Here is a 17,472-nt window from a genome sequence, read left to right as displayed (position 1 = left end):
GCGTAATTTCTCGATTTAGGCGGGAAAACGCAATTTCTCGGTTTTGGCGGGAAAACGCAATTTTCGGTTTTGGCGTGAAAACGCAATTTTTTGTTTTGGCGGGAAAACGCAATTTCTCGGTTTTGGCGGGAAAACGCAATTTTCGGTTTTGGCGTGAAAACGCAATTTTTTGTTTTGGCGGGAAAACGCAATTTCTCGGTTTCGACGGAAAAATGAAATTTCTCGATTTTGAAAAGAAAACATAGTTTTACAGTTTTGACAAGAAAAAAATACTTTTATAATTTTGGAAAGTAAACATAATTTCAAAATTTTAGAAATAATATCTAAACTAATAATTAAAAAATAATTATAAATTTTATTTGGTGTCCATGGGCATGCCCATTTGGATATGGTCTCTATTGGTCTTGGACATTTGTTTGGACCATTGTCCAATATGGACCACCTATTAGTGCCCAAAACTGAAATGGTCCAACTGATCATGCCCATTTGGACCATGGACGGACCATTTGACAGCTATAACCTCAATAGAAAAGTTAGACCTCGTCCCTGCAAACCATTCTCTATAATCTGCATCACTCTTGACCATTGATAAATACTACCAGGCCCTGCCAGATTCTTAATGGTTCCAATCCACACTTCTCTGGAGTAGCAACATTCAAAAAACGAGTGATCTCTGGTTTCCGTTGAAAAATTCTTTCGAAAAAGAGAATAGTCTTATTAGTGGTTAATACCATTTGACTAGTCGCCTGGCGTCCTAACCTTGATAATACATGTTGTTTAGTATAACTTTTCTTGAAGCATTGGGTCTTTACGTTAGAGAATGGTAAGCAATATTGTAAATCGTTTTTGACTCAAGAAAGTAACTCAAAACCAACACAACAATCGTTTTTGACTCGATAACATTTGTTAACTTAGAAAATATATCAAGTTCTTGTTCCTTGTTCTTTTTGCATTCTGACCAACTTAAGCTCATCCATCAACCTGTTCACCTCAAGATCTGAAGACCCTCCTTCTCTCACCGCATCTTTAGCCATAACAGCTAACTGCTTAGCCCGTTTCCTCATCTCATCTCCGACCATCACTTCCCTTACCGCTATATCAACTTTCTCTCTGCTAATGAAATCTCCCGAACCTTTCACCATCTTCTTTACTCCCACACTCACTCCTGTCTTCAACACTTGTGTTACCAACTTCTCGTTGTAGAACTGCTCGGCTCCAATGGGCCATGTCACCATTGGCAGGCCTGATGCTGCACCTTCTAGAAGCGAGTTCCATCCACAATGCGTCAAAAACCCTCCAATAGCTTGGTGGTCTAGTATAAGCACTTGTGGCGCCCATCCACGTATTATCAGTCCTTGCCCTTTGGTCCTCTCTTCGTACCCCTCTGGTAACCACTCTACCTTCTCCCCTATTCACACCACACATGTTGTTTAGTCAGAACACAAGATAATTTTATTTTATTTTTTACTAACAATTCTATTATTCAAACTAGAACTGGTACGAGAGTCTGGAATATAACAACCAACAAAAACTAAATTTATATGATACGTAACATACCTTGGCTACCACTTCTGTTAACCACCCATACAAAATCATGTCCTGACATCTCCAAGCCAGCTGCAATCTCCATCAGCTGCTCGTCGTCGAAGCTAGACATAGTTCCAAAGGACAAGTAAATAACAGATTCACATCTCTTGGTGTCAAGCCATTTCAAACACTCATGCTCATCAATGCTAGCCTTTTTGCCCCTCTCTGCTTTCTCCTTGAACTCTCTGTTCCCTAAAGAAAGCGGACCGATGTCCCAAGACCTTTTCGCCACATGGGTCTTGAAAAAATCGGCATAAGCAGGTTCAAGGTCGTAGAAGCTGTTCACCAACACACCAAAGCTGTCTCTCTCTGAATCTCTAATGTCCTTCATAAACTTCCCCATGACAGATTCTTCTTCTTTCTCTATCACCTGTTCATCTGTAATAACAACGTCTCCTGGTAGCTCAGGGATCACAAAGGGCTCAGAGCTAGAAGCTACGTTCTTGTAAGGCTTGTGGAGCCTTAAGCAATGAGAAGCACATAGCGAGAAGTAGCCTGTGCCGTGGAAGACAAGTCTCGGCACGTTAAACTTCTCAGCGACTTTAGTCGCCCAAGGGAAGAACATGTTGCCGACGAGACAGTCTGGTTTCACCGTCTCGAGAAGCTCTTCTAACTGCTCTTTGAAATATTCCATTGCTAGTAAAAACTTCATATTCAAGTTACCTTTGGTTAGGTCATGGTTAGAGAAGATGAAGTCAGTGTTCTCGCATCCTTCGGGTAAGCCCAGCTCTGTGCAAGGGAAGTTGAGGATCTGAAGTTTGATGTCTTCAAGTTCAGGATTCTCGTCGTTGAATGAGTTGATGGGTTTCTCGAAGAGTTTTGAGTTGAGAGGAGTGGTGAGGATGGTGGACTTAGCTCCTTTGGTGGCAAAGAGCTTGGCCATGTCAAGAGTTGGTATCATGTGGCCATGAGCCATGTAAGGGAAGAAGAAGATATGGAGCTTAGAGGCCGCGGCTTCATCAGAAGTTCCCATGATTTGGCTGATGAGAAAACAAGAAATGGGTTTTGTAAGAGCCAAGTAGAAACTTCTCAGTTCCTTTTTTTTTTTTTTTCTTGAAATTTTGAGATTGAATGTTTGTGGATCAAAGAGATAATGAATTTGTATTTATATTAATAATTGGGTTTTGGAGCCTGCCAAGCAGGACGCAAGGAAAGAGAGTAAAGCTTTGGCAGCTAACGCTTGGCTGATATGGAAACATGATGATATTCATAGGGCCATTGACTAATGTTGACCTTGACTCAATGGGATATTTTTTCTTGGTAAAAACTCAATGGAATTTTTGTTTAAAATATCAATATAATTACCTTTTTTATCAAATATTTTGATGAAATGAGGGAGAAAAAAAATGAAATAAGGGTCTTATAAAAAAATATGTTTTGGCTTATTAAGTTAACAATTTTTTTCCAAGATTAATTCTGATATATAAAAAATACAAATAAATTATCTTTATCTAATTAAAAGTCTGCAATATAACTTCTGGAAGGGGAGTTGAAAAACTCACGTCACGGCATTCGTCATTTTCTTCTAGTCGTCGTCTTCTCCAAAACAATTTAATAAATAGAATATATTGTAAGTAAAGCCCAAAACGTTTGGGCCTTATCTTGTTTAGCGAAAAGCTTAACCTTCCTTGGGGCTAAACCGAAACCATCCGGTTAAGGCATGTTCCTTCGATTTAACAATTGTATCCGGTACGAGTTCATCGTCTCCAAGTTTAATTTCAGCAAAAGTCCCTTTTGTTTAATTTCGTTGACATTCAAAGCAAAATCAATCAATCAATCACTCATGCCCGACGATAAAGAAGAATTGGAAGACTCCTCCTCCTACGTTTGGGACAACGATACGCAGCTCTACATCCATCACAGGCATACGTCTCTTCCCAAAACCTAATTTTGCTTTAGTTTAAAATTTAAGCCAAAAAGTATTCTAGTTGCTCGAGGAAGCTTAATTTACAATCAAAGACCTCGCTTTGTATATGCTACTTAGCTGTAAACTATGAGAAGTAATGAATGAAGGAGACGCACTTCAGTGAGATTGATGTTTAGTTGATAAAGTGTATTCCTTTTCTGGATGCTAACACTGTTTTCGAATTTGCAGGAGTGGGTTTTATCATGACCCAGTTGCTGGTTGGTACTATTGTAGCAAGGATGGTCTTTACTACAAGCATGAAAACGGCGAATATGTTCCCCTGGAACATGACGAATCTGTACATATTGTCACTTCTGAAGATGCTCAGGCTGAAGTTTTGTTGAGTGATCCTGGAGAAACAGAAACTCTTTTAGGTAAACTTACGTGTTAAGAGTTTAGGTAAAGTGTTGGCAATGCATAACATCTATGATTGATAACTGATAGACACGGTTAATTTGCTCGAAAGAGCCAACAGGGTGCTCAAATGACCATGAACTTGAACATCTTCAACGTCCTTCCTCATGGTAGGTTATTTATTTCTTTGTCATGAAAACTAATATATATGGTTTCTGAAACCCTTTTTAATTTAATCAGGGTGGAAGATACACTTATAGAGCTTTATTTGGCTGGAAACAGTCGACGTCCTAGCTATTCTGCGGAGGATAATCAGATGTTGTCAGCTAATGGTATTAGCCTTTGATAATGTTTATTAGCCTTTTACATAGCTTTTTTTTTTTTTTATGAATCTGCTCTTACCGTTTGGAATTTAAGGAGAGGAGCTACAAATTGTGTTTGTTTCTCAGGAGACGATGATGCTGACGAGCTTGAAGAGGGAGAATGGATTCCTGAAGATGATTTTGATCCACAGGAAGACTACTTTGATCAAGGTTTTTGTTTTTTCTTTCTTTATAAGCTGATTTTAAATCATGAAATGATTAGCTAGCCTGTAGTATTGTCTAAGGGAATCTTGTTATTTAGATGATATGTTGTCTTCGGCGCATATTCATAGCTTTGATAGCTCGTAGTTTTCATTTGTAGATGCTCCTTCAAGGGAGGAAGAAATGTGGCTAGCACAATATGGTCAAGTCACTCAATCCCCTGAGAAGACCCTGCCTGAGATCCCGTCTGTTGACTTGTGGGACTGGAAACTTGTTTGTGAATCCAGAGAAGCTGACAACGAACAGGTGGCTAGGCTAGTAGGGAGGCTGGTGAGACGGTCCGCCAATCTTCATCCATCTGTGGCTTCTAGTGGCACACTTTTCAAAACTGCGCCGGTTTGTGAAGCACGCCTTCACCTGGTGCGAGTTAGGACAGGTTTTAACCATTTTCTTATTAACCACCAGAGATGGTAACTTAATGCGCTTTGTTATGGATTTTAATTCTCGAATAATTGTGTTCCAGGTCAAGTCTATAAACTGCAGAATCCTAGTCCAAAGTACCTTGCAACCTTGTCAGTATATGACGCCTCCAACCCAACAAAATATTGGGGATTCCCTGATGTTTCAACTACATGGCAAGATCCTGCTACAAAACGCAAAGCTAAGAAGGTGAAACCAAAAACTTCGCGCAGACTCAAGGTGAAGGAACCACATGAAGTCGACATGATTGAAGAGGTACTCCAAATCCATATTCTCATTCCTGGATTCTTGAGTTTATGTCTAAATGGATAGCATGAGACATTTTCCCAAAGCTTTAGTGTTATTAGAACCATAGTAAGAAGCAACTACTATCTTGATTCATGCTGGTGTTGTTTTATCAGGAGAGAAGCTCTGCATACAGAGATAGAGCCGCGGAGAGAAGAAATCTGCATGGTGGATATGGTGTTGGGCCAGGTCAAAAGGGGACAATGGTAGGCCTTATTGCCGACGAGCATGATACAGGTTCTGAAGAGGATGCAACAGCAGAAGAAGCATTGGAGTTAACATTTGGATCTGGAAGTTATGCAAGGAGGATAATGGGAAACATGGGTTGGAAGGAGGTAAGTGAAGGATTCTAATTCACTTTTCGATGTAAATGTGATTATGACACCACCATAGTTAGTGATTAATGTGGAAATGGAATTTGCAGGGTGAGACGCTGGGGAAGAATGCAAAAGGCTTGGTTGAACCAATACAAGCGGTAGGAAACACTGGGAATGTAGGCCTTGGTTTTCCTCAAAGGAGAAGAAGAGGTACCTGATACTTCTCTTTAGGCGACTCTCTCAAGTGTTGTTCATGCATATACGTGAATGATTCTCATGGCTACTATCTATGTTTTAGCTCTTTTTCTGTTTTAAGTTACTTGATTGATTATCTCTTTGTTTCTGACTTGTATTCCTTTGTGAAGGATGAGGCTGATGGTCGAACTTCTCCAAAAAGGTATGCCGTGACTTGGAAGGAAACCATATCAATGTACCGAAGTGCTGTAATCCAGTAGGGCTGCCTTTGTAGTAACTTGTTCCACAAGACACATAACATTTTTGAGTTTGTAGATTAACCCAAAAAGGGTTGTATAGTATTTAAGCTTGAAAATAGTATCTGTCGTCCTCGTTGATTAGTCTACGATGACTGGATCTTTTATAAGAAAACTGAGTTGATTATTTAATTCCAAGTAACAAGAAGTATATAATATACTTTTATGTAATAATACTTAGCGAAGAGGAAATAATATTTAGTGGCGCGTATATCTGAAGCCGTGGGAGTGTTATTTTTATGAAAAGTCAATAATAATGGTCAGCGGCTTACGCTACGCGTCTTGTCGCTCTTGAAAGCAATTTCTGAGAAAATTCAAAGTTTTGGTTTATATATATTGAAAGACGGACCTTCTCCTCTAGATTCATATCCGTTACTGTATCTCAAATCTTCTATCCAGATTAATGTCGATGATGACGATGGGCATTCAAGGGCAGCTTCTCGAGGTCACTGGTTCGTACCTTTTCTTTTGTTAATGTTTCTTCTTATGAATCATTTGAATGTTATTCCGTTGATTCGATTCTCAGAAAGGTTAAAATTTCGTTTTATGTGGTTTTTCAGTGGTAGGGTGCCAGAAATTGAAAGACACGGAATGGTTTTCGAGGCAAGATCCGTACGTTGTTCTCGAGTACAGCGGGGCAAGGCACCAAACCAGAACCTGCACAGGTTGTCTATCCATTCATTCATTAGATATCTTCAGTCATTCATTAGATATCTTCAGATCCTGACGTATTGTTCTAATAAATTATTACTGTATTTTCAGATGGTGGAAAGAACGCAGTGTTTCAAGAGAAGTTTATGTTCACGTTGCTAGAAGGCCTTAGGGATCTTAAGGTTGCTGTCTGGAACAGCAACACTCTCTCCACTGATGACTTCATTGGCAATGCTACGTATGTCTCTGCACTTCATTTTTCTATTGCTTTTGAAAATTTTCGGATTTTGGATTTGAGTCTTTTTTTTGCCTCTGTTTGTTTGTTGTGATTAGGATTCAGTTGCAGAAGGTTCTTTCTCAGGGTTACGACGACTGTACCTGGACTCTTCAAACTAAAACTGGCAGGTAACTACATTTGGTGTTTCACTAGTTTTCGTTCCTTGTGCATTGATAGTTTGCATATGGTGCACGTTGCTCTGGCTGATTTTTGGTGTTGGACTTGCTACATATAGTGGAATGACCATACAACTTTTTGATGTGGTTTTGTTTGCAGCATATAGTGATTGACCATATATAAGTTGTGTTGCTGCATTTGTGTGCTCTATGCTTTTCACCTAAGTGAAATGTTATATATTGTTGACATGGAAGCGTGGTTATGTTCATTGATAAGAGTGGTTATTCTTGTCATACATGCACACCCTTTTTAATCACTATTTATTTTCTTTCCTAATATAATGTGAAAAAAATACTCCTAAGGTAAGATTCATGTTTCTCTACATTGAGCACACTCTAGCATTCAAATTGGGTTTCTTTGAAACTGATGAGATGGAACTGCACCTTTTGCAGTATATGGTGATTTTAATGTCTGGTGTTAGGTTACCTTGCAATGGAGTTCCATTTAAACATTGTAGTGTCGTCAATTAGAATCAGAGAGTTTTTTTTCTTAACCACACTGCATTATGTCTTCTGAATATGCATAATTTTTCTGTCTGGCAGATATGCGGGAGAAGTAAGACTCATACTGCATTATGCAGGTGCAAAGGTAAAAGTCAAGACTTGATTAACAATATTGAGTTACAGATTCATTTATATTGATAAACAAGGCTAAAACATACAATGTTTTTTTCCTGTGTGCAGAACCAACATCACCACGGGTCTGCGCCATCAGCACCACCGTATGCACCTCAAGTACCTCACTACTCAGCACCACCTTCTCCTTCTCCATATTCCTCACCGCCATACACTGGACCATCTCTATACCCACAAGTACAATACTCTCAGCCGCAATCAGCATACCCACCAGCTTCACCCTATCCTCCTCAGCCATATGCTTACCCTCCTCCTCCCTCAACCTCCGCTTACCCTCCTGGTCCTTCAGCTTACCCTCCTCCTCCGCCATCCTCAACTTACCCTCCTCCTCCGTACCCTCCTCAACCATCACCATATTACCCACAAGGTACATAACTGTTCTTCCTTTTGTGTTTAAATGCTGTGATAGGATATAGTAATATACTTGTTAATACTAAGACCTCTAATATTATTCTCGTTATCCAGGTCCCTATCAAGGACAATACCCGCCGCCTCCATACTAAAACTCTGGCGTTGAGAATTGATGAAAAGTGGTCATTATGTATAATGCTATTTCTATAATTTGTTGACGAATTTTTGTCTCATTTTATTTTTATTTTTTTCTATCTCCTCTTTGCTGTTCCCGGCCTTTGCAAATTGTAGCATAATGGTTGCTATGGTCACTGAAACTCATTGAGAATTTTGGATGTTTTTTATATGGAAAAAAAGTTAAGCCAGCTTGCTAATTATCTCGCTACCTTAAACTCCCTCTTTCATCTTCAGTCAAAGAAGCTGGAGTTGGCTTTTGTTCACAGCAGCTAATCATCGCACTACAGTTTAATTTATTTGGTCAATGTCTATCCTTATAAGTTGTTGACAATCGGCAAAAAAGGTTGTAGGATTTAGTTAAGTTGCCGACAGATTTTACTGCACTTTGGTTTCTCGATCTCTACTCCACTGAGTAAAAGTAGGTAAAGTGGAAAACACAGAAAAAGAAAATATTCATAAAATATGAAAAAAGAAAAAAGAAACGACACATTTAATACTCTCAGAAAATAAAAGATTGCGCGAGTGAAAAAAGACAAACGTGAAAACCAACTCGCCCTTCTCTTCATAAATCAATCTCCTTTTCACTCTCCTTCCCACTTCCCCAGCTTTTCTTCCCTCTCTCTCTCTCTCTCTCTAGCCTCTCTTTTGTAGCTAGCTCCTTGCTACAAGCTAATCCCTGCACGCCTCCATAGAGTGGTGATAGACGGAGATAGTAAGATGAGTCTCTACCTTATCTTCTTCTGTGTAATGCCCTGAGCCAACACCATTAACTAAAAGAGCCAAACCAACTATATAGAAAGAGAAGATCTTTCTTTCTTCTCATTCTTGAGTCTATAATCCAACAATGGCGATACCAACGGAGGAAGAAAGTAGAGAAGAACATAACACTTCGTTTCTTCTTGATGCTCTCTACTGCGAAGAAGAGAAATGGGAAGACGACGACGAAGAAGAAGTAGAAGCAGTTGAAGAGAACTCTTCCTTTTCTTCTGCTTCTACTTCTTCTCCATTGGCTATTCTGCAGCAAGATTTGTTCTGGGAAGATGAAGATCTGGTCACTCTCTTCTCCAAAGAAGAAGAGCAAGGACTCAGCTGTGTCGATGATGTTTATCTCGCCACGGATCGAAAAGAAGCCGTGGGTTGGATTCTTAGAGTCAACTCTCGTTATGGGTTCTCTACTCTAGCAGCTGTTTTAGCTATAACGTATCTCGACAAGTTCATCTGTAGCTACAGCTTACAGAGAGACAAACCGTGGATGCTTCAGCTCGTTTCTGTTGCTTGTCTCTCTCTTGCTGCTAAAGTGGAAGAAACCCATGTCCCTCTTCTTCTGGACTTTCAAGTAAATGATGACACTTGACATCATCTCCTCCCTTAAAGTTTCCTTCTTTTGTCTTCATGTTACTCAATTTCTCTGTTTCTTGGGGTTTGTAGGTGGAGGAGACAAAGTATGTGTTTGAGGCAAAAACCATACAGAGAATGGAGCTGCTGATACTTTCTACTCTCCAGTGGAAGATGCATCTCGTTACTCCACTTTCGTTTCTAGACCACATCATCAGGAGATTGGGGCTTAAGAACAATGCTCACTGGGATTTCCTCAACAGCTGCCACCGTCTCATCCTCTCTGTAATCTCCGGTTCGTAAACGACAAAAACTACAAACCCATCTCGTTTTATCAGCTTCTGAAGTAATCTTACATTCTTGTGCTTTTGTCAGATTCAAGATTTGTCGGCTACCTCCCATCAGTTGTTGCTGCAGCCACCATGATGAGGATTATAGAGCAAGTTGAGCCCTTTGACCCTCTTTCATACCAAACTAAGCTCCTCGGTGTGCTTAACATAACCAAGGTAAGCTTCTTTAAAAAAAAAACTCTGTTTTATTTCACTTAGGCATTTTCACGAACATCTTTCGTGCATTCACAGGAAAAGGTGAAATCTTGCTACGATCTCATCCTCGAGTTACCAATGGGCCGCATGGGCTTACAAATCGAAACCCAAACTCGCCGGAAACGAAAGAGTGGCGAATCTCCATGCTGCGTGATTGATTCAAACCCTTTCAATAGCGACGAGAGCTCAAACGATTCGTGGTCAGCGAGTTCGTGCAATCCACCATCGTCTCCGCAGCAACAGCCTCCGTTGAAGAAGATGAGAGGGGATCAAGAAACTCAGAAGGAGAAACCAGTTTTGCATCTTCCATGGGCAATCATAGTAGCCAGTCCGTGATTCGAGCTCGTGTTCTGTTCTTACGGTTCTTTCCGTTTATATTATTATTATTACAAGTCTTAAAATTTTAGAACAATCTTTGTATTAAGTTCCACATTGCATGTAGGAAATGTCGAGAATGCCCTTACTTTGGCGAGTCATGTGTGAAGGGTATTGATGACATTTGACTGCATGGGATGTAATGAAGAGAATAGAAATAATAGTATTTTGCGTAAATTTTGAAGCTTTTGCAATCTTTGTGGCTTAATCTACGGTGTTGTTAAATATTAAATGTGTTTTAAATTAATCAGTAACAAATAATTCTTTAAACTTGAACACCAAAACAGTCATCTATTTTAGAACATCTGGAATACCATTTTTTAGTCCAGAAGGCGCATAATACAAATTATATAAATGAGATGTCAAAATCTTTAATATGAATGTTTATCATGGAATGCAATTGTTGTGTTTATGATTGAAAATAAAGGATTTTGCGTTTTAGAGCATGATTATTGGAGGTTCTTAGAATGGAATTTTTAGCGTAATATAAAAATCCGTCTCTTAACTTTTAGCTAAAAAAGTTAAAAATTGGCTCTTAAAACTCTTATTTAAGTACCGGTTTTTAATTTTTTTAGTTAAAAGTTAACGGACATGTTCTTATATTTTGTTAAAAATTATTTTCTAAGAATTTCCGATAAAGATGCTTTGGGCTTTGACCTGCTGAGAAGAGGCAAGTACTGACTTTTTGGGTCAGTCTTTGAATATAATCGCTTCCATACATGAAATAATAATAATTTTTAAAATGAGAAGAAGCAACACAATAACTGTATGTTATCCCCTTTGGAAGGTAATATAACACCAGGTCCAGATGACAAGAAAAGAAAACGCAACACAATAATTGCTTTAGATTTTCTTGCTAAATGTCTTCTCAAATTGAAACCTGCTCTACGTGCACGAGGCGCGTATCAAATTACCCGAAAAAAACAAAAACAAAAAAACTAACCCCAAACATATTAACCACGTAAAGGTAAATTCTTATATATACATGATATGAAAACTCATTTGTATCACTCAGTTTTTATTTAATTATGTTTATCAAATTTCGTCAAGCTCTATGTAGTGAAATCTTCTCTACTTCTTTTCACTTTTTCTTTTCCGAATTTATTTTCTCTTTGAACTTTTTTAATAAAAACGAGTATTAATTATCTACTTTATTCACGTGTGACACGAATTTTCTCCTTTTTTCCAATTCATTTCATTGTTTGGGTAAAAAAAAAAACAAATTGCTTTAGTATGTCGTTTCTTAACGCTCAGCCACTCGTCGTCATAGACCAATCAATCCTATCGTTTGTGTAATACTATGATATATAAACGTTTTAATATTGTTTTAAACGAAAGTTACGTCCGTCCCCTAATTCAAATATATATATATATATATTATGAAAGGTGCCAACTATTAACACCCATGTGTATTAAGTAAGATGATATAAAATTATTGAAATGCGAGAAATGAATTCATGCGTCATGTATGTATGTGGAAAGCGGGAGATTTTCAAAACGGGAGACCAAAAAAGTCTGTGGTTATTGTCTTCTGTATAATTTTTTTTTTAAAAAATAAATTGTTGTGGAGAATGTGTGTTTCTGTCTTTTTTTTTTGTCTCTTCTATTGGTCTTCTGCTCTTTAAGGTAAGCTATCAATATCATTGTACCATACGCATCTCGTGAACCATATAATGACTTGCCATAAATTGTCTTTTTTCTGAAACAAAAATATTACTAACAGAAGTGAAGTTACATTGTTTGCAATTTTCTTTATGTTTTTATATATACAGGCAAGCATTCTTCTCGCTTAAAGAATTCTTTCCCTCCTTCCCATCAAACAGATGTGTGAATCTATTCTTCATCAGCTTCTAATCTTGTTAATATTTATTAATAGGTGGGAGTTAAAAGCGATGCTTTTACTGAAGAAAATGGTCGAGTTACTTGTGTCGTATCGGTTTGTTTGAAAATGAAATGGTAAATAATGGGAAAAGGAAAACAGCTTGCACCCAACATGGAGAAAGGGCAAAGAGGTCAATGTGTCCCCACACAACAATATTATCATTCTCTAGGGCTCTGTGACCTTTTTTTATCTTAAATGTTTCTTCTTTTGACCTTTTAGTCTCTTCCTTTTTACTTCCAATCTTCTTTTTCCTTTTATTGTATTTACAAGTGAAAGAGAATGTGGTAGTATCACTACAAGAAAACACATGCTTAACGACGAAAATTAACGAGGAAAAACAATCCTCGTACATTTGCGTCGAGCTTACGACGAATTTACGTGAAAAACTAAAGTCATCGTTATTTCCTCGTAACGTAACGACAAAACTGTTTCGTCGTAAAGTGGATGTAACTTTACGAGTATTTTACGAGGAAAAACTATTTCCTCGTAAATACGACGTAAACTTTGCGTGGTATTTACGAGGGAATAGTTTACGTGTATTTAGCGAGGAAATTTTTGAATCCACCAACTTTATAGGTGTTACACGTTTTTTTTGCCCACCTAATTAATTTTCGTCGTAAATTCATAGCAAAATTACAACTACCTGATTCGAATTTTCCTATAAATATGGATGTTTAAACATCATTTTAAACACACCAACAACAAAAAACGTGAAAGAAAAAAAAATGGCTGGCTCCGGGAATATTTACGAGTTGCGGAAGTGGATGTATATGCATAGAGATGCTAACGGGAGAGTGACGAAAGAATACCTTGCGGGTCTGGAGACATTTATGCATCAAGCAGATTCAACACCGCTCGCCCAAGAAAGTGGTAAGATGTTCTGTCCTTGTCGGAAATGCAACAATTCGAAACTGGCAAACCGTGAAAATGTTTGGAAGCATTTAATAAATAGAGGTTTCACGGCAAATTACTATATCTGGTTTCAACAAGGAGAAGGTTTTAATTATGATCAGAATGAAGCTAGTAGTAGTAATAGCAATTTTCAGGAAAAAGAACCGGTTGATCATCATTTGCATAATGAACATAGTTACCAGCAGGAGGAGATGGTAGATTATGATAGGGTTCATGATATGGTAGCTGATGCATTCGTAGCTCATGATGAAGATGAAGAACCTAATATAGATGCAAAAAAGTTTTACGAAATGTTAAACGCGGCGAATCAACCACTTTACAGTGGTTGTAGAGAAGGTCTCTCTAAATTGTCGTTAGCTGCTAGAATGATGAATATTAAAACTGATCACAATCTACCTGAAAGTTGCATGAACGAATGGGCGGACTTGTTTAAAGAGTACTTGCCGGAAGACAATGTGTCTGCTGATTCTTATTATGAGATTCAGAAACTGGTTTATAGTCTTGGGTTGCCTTCGGAGATGATAGATGTTTGCATCGACAACTGCATGATCTATTGGGGAGATGATGAGAAGCTAGAAGAATGTCGATTATGCAAGAAGCCACGATTCAAGCCGCAAGGACGAGGACGTAATAGGGTACCGTACCAAAGGATGTGGTACCTACCAATTACAGACAGATTGAAAAGATTGTATCAATCAGAGCACACTGCTGGAAAGATGAGATGGCATGCCGAGCATACTCAGACGGATGGTGAGATGACTCATCCATCAGATGCAAGAGCCTGGAAACATTTCAACAAAGTACATCCAGATTTCGCTAGCAATATCCGGAATGTGTATCTCGGATTATGCACAGATGGATTTAGTCCGTTCGGAATGTCAGGGAGACAATATTCATTGTGGCCAGTCTTTCTTACTCCATACAACCTGCCACCGGAGATGTGCATGCAACGGGAGTTACTATTCTTGACCATATTAATACCTGGTCCGAACCATCCAAAAAGGTCCCTGGATGTTTTCCTACAACCACTGATAAAAGAGTTGAAGGATTTGTGGTCAACAGGGGTGAGGACGTATGACTGTTCAACGAAGACGAATTTTACGATGCGAGCGATGCTTTTGTGGACCATAAGTGATTTCCCTGCCTATGGGATGTTGTCTGGATGGACTACACATGGGAGATTAGCTTGTCCATATTGTAATGGAACGACAGATGCGTTTCAACTGAAGAATGGTAGGAAGACAAGTTGGTTTGATTGTCACCGTCGATTTCTTCACATTGGCCATCCTTACCGAAGAAACAAGAATTTGTTTAGGCACAAAAGGGTTGTGAGAGACACTCCTCCTCCATATCTAACTGGAGAACAAATTGAAGCGCAAATCGACTACTACGGAGCTAACGAAACAGTTCGTTGGGGTGGTAATTGGCATGTCCCTCGTAATATGCCAGATTCTTACGGTGTTCATCACAACTGGCACAAGAAGAGTATATTTTGGGAGTTGCCATATTGGAAGGATCTTCTTCTGCGCCACAACCTCGATGTGATGCATATAGAGAAGAATTTCTTTGAGAACATCATGAATACAATATTGAATGTCCCAGGGAAGACAAAAGACAACATAAAATCGAGGTTGGACTTGCCGGATATTTGCTCAAGAAGCGAGTTACATATTAAAAGCAATGGACAAGTTCCCGTTCCGATATTCAGATTATCTTCAGAAAAAAAGTCGGTGTTGTTCAACTGGGTGGCATCAGAAGTGAAGTTCCCCGATGGGTATGTTTCGAATCTCTCTAGATGTGTTGAAAAGGGTCAAAAGTTCTCCGGGATGAAGAGTCATGATTGTCATGTATTTATGCAACGACTACTGCCCTTTGCATTTGCGGAGCTACTTCCAACAAACGTACATGAAGCACTTGCAGGTACGTAGTGTATTATATCACAATAATTTACAAAATAATATATGACTAACAATGTGTTTAATTTTTTTTCGAATATAAAAGGCATTGGAACATTTTTCAGGGATCTGAGCGCACACACTCTTAAAGAAGAAGTCGTGGAACAGCTTCAGGAGAACATTCCCATCTTATTGTGCAACTTGGAGAAGATATTTCCTCCCGGATTTTTTGACGTCATGGAGCATCTAGCTGTCCACCTCCCATATGAGGCATTGCTTCGTGCACCTGTACATTACGGATGGATGTATCAGTATGAGCGAGCCATGAAATATTTGAAGGGAAAAGCAAAGAACCTCGCCAAAGTTGAAGGTTCTATAATTGCTGGAAGTTTGACGGAAGAAGTTTCTCACTTCACATCGTACTACTTTGCGTCAAAAGTACGTACACGGAGAAGAGCTCCAAGAAGATATGATGATGGTGGTGTTGCGCCAACATATGCAGTTGCTGGTGTTCCAGACATCTTTAGCCAGATTGGGCGACTCGGTGGAAAGTCTAAAGAGGTTTGGTGGTCGAGTGAACAAGACGCTCATAGTGCACACACCTATATTCTACTCAATTGCGAAGATCCATTGATGCGTTATTTTGAAAGGTAACATATATTGACACTTCGAAACACATATAAGTATAATTAATTGTATAATTGCGAGAGATTCATTCCTATAAAATGTGATTTTACAGCCTATTTGTTTCTCAAGTCGAAGAAACATTTCCTGGTATATCCACAAGTGACGTAGACAAAAGGAAAGATCAACACTTCATTAAGTGGTTGCGGAATCAGGTATTAACTAAAAAAAATTTCATACATTATCTGTATTTCATTAACATTCTCTTTATTTTTGCAGGTTGATTATGACGACGACGATGCAGATTATCCTAAGTGGTTACACGAAGTAATTCAATCTCCACTTGTAAAGGTCACCACATCACAGATGTATTTCACACGAGACTATACTTTTCATACATATGACTATGGTAGACAGCGGGCGACCAGTAACTATGGAATATGTGTGAAAGGGGAAACAGATTTCTACGGGATCTTGACGGAGATTATTGAAGTCGAATTTCCAGGGATACTGAAGCTGAAATGCGTCCTCTTCAAATGTGAATGGTTCGACCCCGTCGTCAACAGAGGTGTTCGGTCTAACAAATTCGGTGTAGTTGATGTCAACGGTGGAAGAAGGTACAACAAATTCGAGCCTTTCATCTTAGCTTCACAAGCAGACCAAGTTAGCTTCCTTCCATACCCTCGGATGAGAGATTCAGGTATAAATTGGTTAGCAGTGATCAAAGTTACACCTCGAGGACGAATCATCAGTGGAGAAGAACCACCATTGCAAGAAGAACAGATAAATGAAGTCGAGGAACCTGAACAAGAAATTGATGACATCCTTCTCATTGATCCGCATAATCACGAGTACGAAGATCTTACCGATGATGCCACAGACGAAGCTGTTGAAGACGAGTTTAATGAAAATGATGATGTTTCTAGTGATGACGAGAATGTCGATGTATCCGATTGATGTATTTGTTTTATGAATAAGATGAGGGAGTTTGTTTTATGAATAAGATAATGTGAGGTTTGTTTTATGAATAAGGGAATGCTGGGAGTTTGTTTTATGAATAAGCAAATGTGGGAATTGTGGTTTGGAATAGAAATAAAGATGAGGTTTGGAATATATGAAGTAGAAAATAAGGAATATGGGGTTTGGGGGTTTCGGATTCTAGGGATTTAAACATAACACTCGTTAATTCCACAAACAAAAAATCGTCGTAAAGGACTCGTAGGTCAACGAGGAAATAACGACGAAATATAAAAAAAAAGAACGCGGGACTCGTTAATTCCACGTAGGACAAAATCGTCGTAAATACCAAGTACGATGAATTCGTCGTAAAAACCACGTAGGATGAAATCGTCGTAAATACCACGTAGGATGAATTCGTCGTAAAAACCACGTAGGATGAAATCGTCGTAAATACCACGTAGGATGAATTCGTCGTAAAAACCACGTAGGATGAAATCGTCGTAAATACCACGTAGGATGAATTCGTCGTAAAAACCACGTAGGATGAAATCGTCGTAAATACCACGTAGGATGAATTCGTCGTAAAAACCACGTAGGATGAAATCGTCGTAAATACCACGTAGGATGAATTCGTCGTAAAAACCACGTAGGATGAAATCGTCGTAAATACCACGTAGGATGAATTCGTCGTAAAAACCACGTAGGATGAAATCGTCGTAAATACCACGTAGG

The 17,472-nt window shown here is 38.8% G+C and overlaps 3 protein-coding genes across 5 annotated transcripts; 2 read left to right on the top strand and 1 right to left on the bottom strand.

Annotated features, from left to right (window-relative positions):
- Positions 1–702: 702 nt before the first annotated feature.
- Positions 703–2,676, bottom strand: LOC106310638 (UDP-glycosyltransferase 73B1). The gene is made up of 2 exons (XM_013747866.1): positions 1,558–2,676; positions 703–1,408 (listed from the first exon to the last, which is right to left on the bottom strand). Exons 1-2 carry the CDS (start codon positions 2,558–2,560, stop codon positions 924–926), a joined length of 1,488 nt encoding a protein of 495 aa, XP_013603320.1. The 5' UTR covers positions 2,561–2,676; the 3' UTR covers positions 703–923.
- A 632-nt stretch (positions 2,677–3,308) lies between these two features.
- On the top strand, positions 3,309–8,382 carry LOC106306442 (U1 small nuclear ribonucleoprotein C-like). Of its 3 annotated transcripts, none has more exons than XM_013743071.1 (11): positions 3,309–3,450; positions 3,683–3,867; positions 3,969–4,017; positions 4,088–4,179; positions 4,297–4,380; positions 4,532–4,807; positions 4,895–5,106; positions 5,253–5,471; positions 5,561–5,663; positions 5,819–6,389; positions 6,505–6,596. In XM_013743071.1, exons 1-10 carry the CDS (start codon positions 3,371–3,373, stop codon positions 5,821–5,823), a joined length of 1,305 nt encoding a protein of 434 aa, XP_013598525.1. In that variant the 5' UTR covers positions 3,309–3,370; the 3' UTR covers positions 5,824–6,389; positions 6,505–6,596. The 3 variants fall into 3 exon arrangements, with proteins under 3 accessions (XP_013598525.1, XP_013598518.1, XP_013598532.1); XM_013743064.1 differs by having other exon boundaries at positions 3,960–4,017; XM_013743078.1 differs by lacking the exons at positions 3,309–3,450; positions 3,683–3,867; positions 3,969–4,017; ... (4 more) ...; positions 5,253–5,471; positions 5,561–5,663 and adding exons at positions 6,707–6,833; positions 6,929–7,000; positions 7,592–7,637; positions 7,733–8,051; positions 8,150–8,382 and having other exon boundaries at positions 6,198–6,396; positions 6,505–6,609.
- Positions 8,383–8,630: 248 nt separating this feature from the next.
- On the top strand, positions 8,631–10,675 carry LOC106306458 (cyclin-D3-1). Its single transcript, XM_013743088.1, has 4 exons — positions 8,631–9,548; positions 9,641–9,842; positions 9,923–10,053; positions 10,129–10,675. The coding sequence occupies exons 1-4, from the start codon at positions 9,057–9,059 to the stop codon at positions 10,426–10,428; spliced, it is 1,125 nt and encodes a 374-aa protein (XP_013598542.1). The 5' UTR covers positions 8,631–9,056; the 3' UTR covers positions 10,429–10,675.
- The last annotated feature ends 6,797 nt before the right edge of the window (positions 10,676–17,472 follow it).

The sequence above is a fragment of the Brassica oleracea genome, chromosome C1 (genome assembly GCF_000695525.1).
Source record: "Brassica oleracea var. oleracea cultivar TO1000 chromosome C1, BOL, whole genome shotgun sequence".
Taxonomy (NCBI): domain Eukaryota; kingdom Viridiplantae; phylum Streptophyta; class Magnoliopsida; order Brassicales; family Brassicaceae; genus Brassica; species Brassica oleracea.
Note: the sequence above shows the minus strand (reverse complement) of the source record. Positions and strands in the feature narration are given on the sequence as shown.

Coding starts and splice junctions, on each gene's coding strand:
- LOC106306458 (XM_013743088.1), top strand. CDS start 9,057: ATGGCGATACCAACGGAGGAAGAAAGTAGAGAAGAACATAACACTTCG. Junction 9,549..9,640: donor CTCTTCTTCTGGACTTTCAA/GTAAATGATGAC, acceptor TGGGGTTTGTAG/GTGGAGGAGACAAAGTATGT. Junction 9,843..9,922: donor CATCCTCTCTGTAATCTCCG/GTTCGTAAACGA, acceptor TGCTTTTGTCAG/ATTCAAGATTTGTCGGCTAC.
- LOC106306442 (XM_013743064.1), top strand. CDS start 3,371: ATGCCCGACGATAAAGAAGAATTGGAAGACTCCTCCTCCTACGTTTGG. Junction 3,451..3,682: donor CAGCTCTACATCCATCACAG/GCATACGTCTCT, acceptor TCGAATTTGCAG/GAGTGGGTTTTATCATGACC. Junction 4,381..4,531: donor GGAAGACTACTTTGATCAAG/GTTTTTGTTTTT, acceptor TTTCATTTGTAG/ATGCTCCTTCAAGGGAGGAA.
- LOC106310638 (XM_013747866.1), bottom strand. CDS start 2,560: ATGGGAACTTCTGATGAAGCCGCGGCCTCTAAGCTCCATATCTTCTTC. Junction 1,409..1,557: donor TAACAGAAGTGGTAGCCAAG/GTATGTTACGTA, acceptor TGGTGTGAATAG/GGGAGAAGGTAGAGTGGTTA.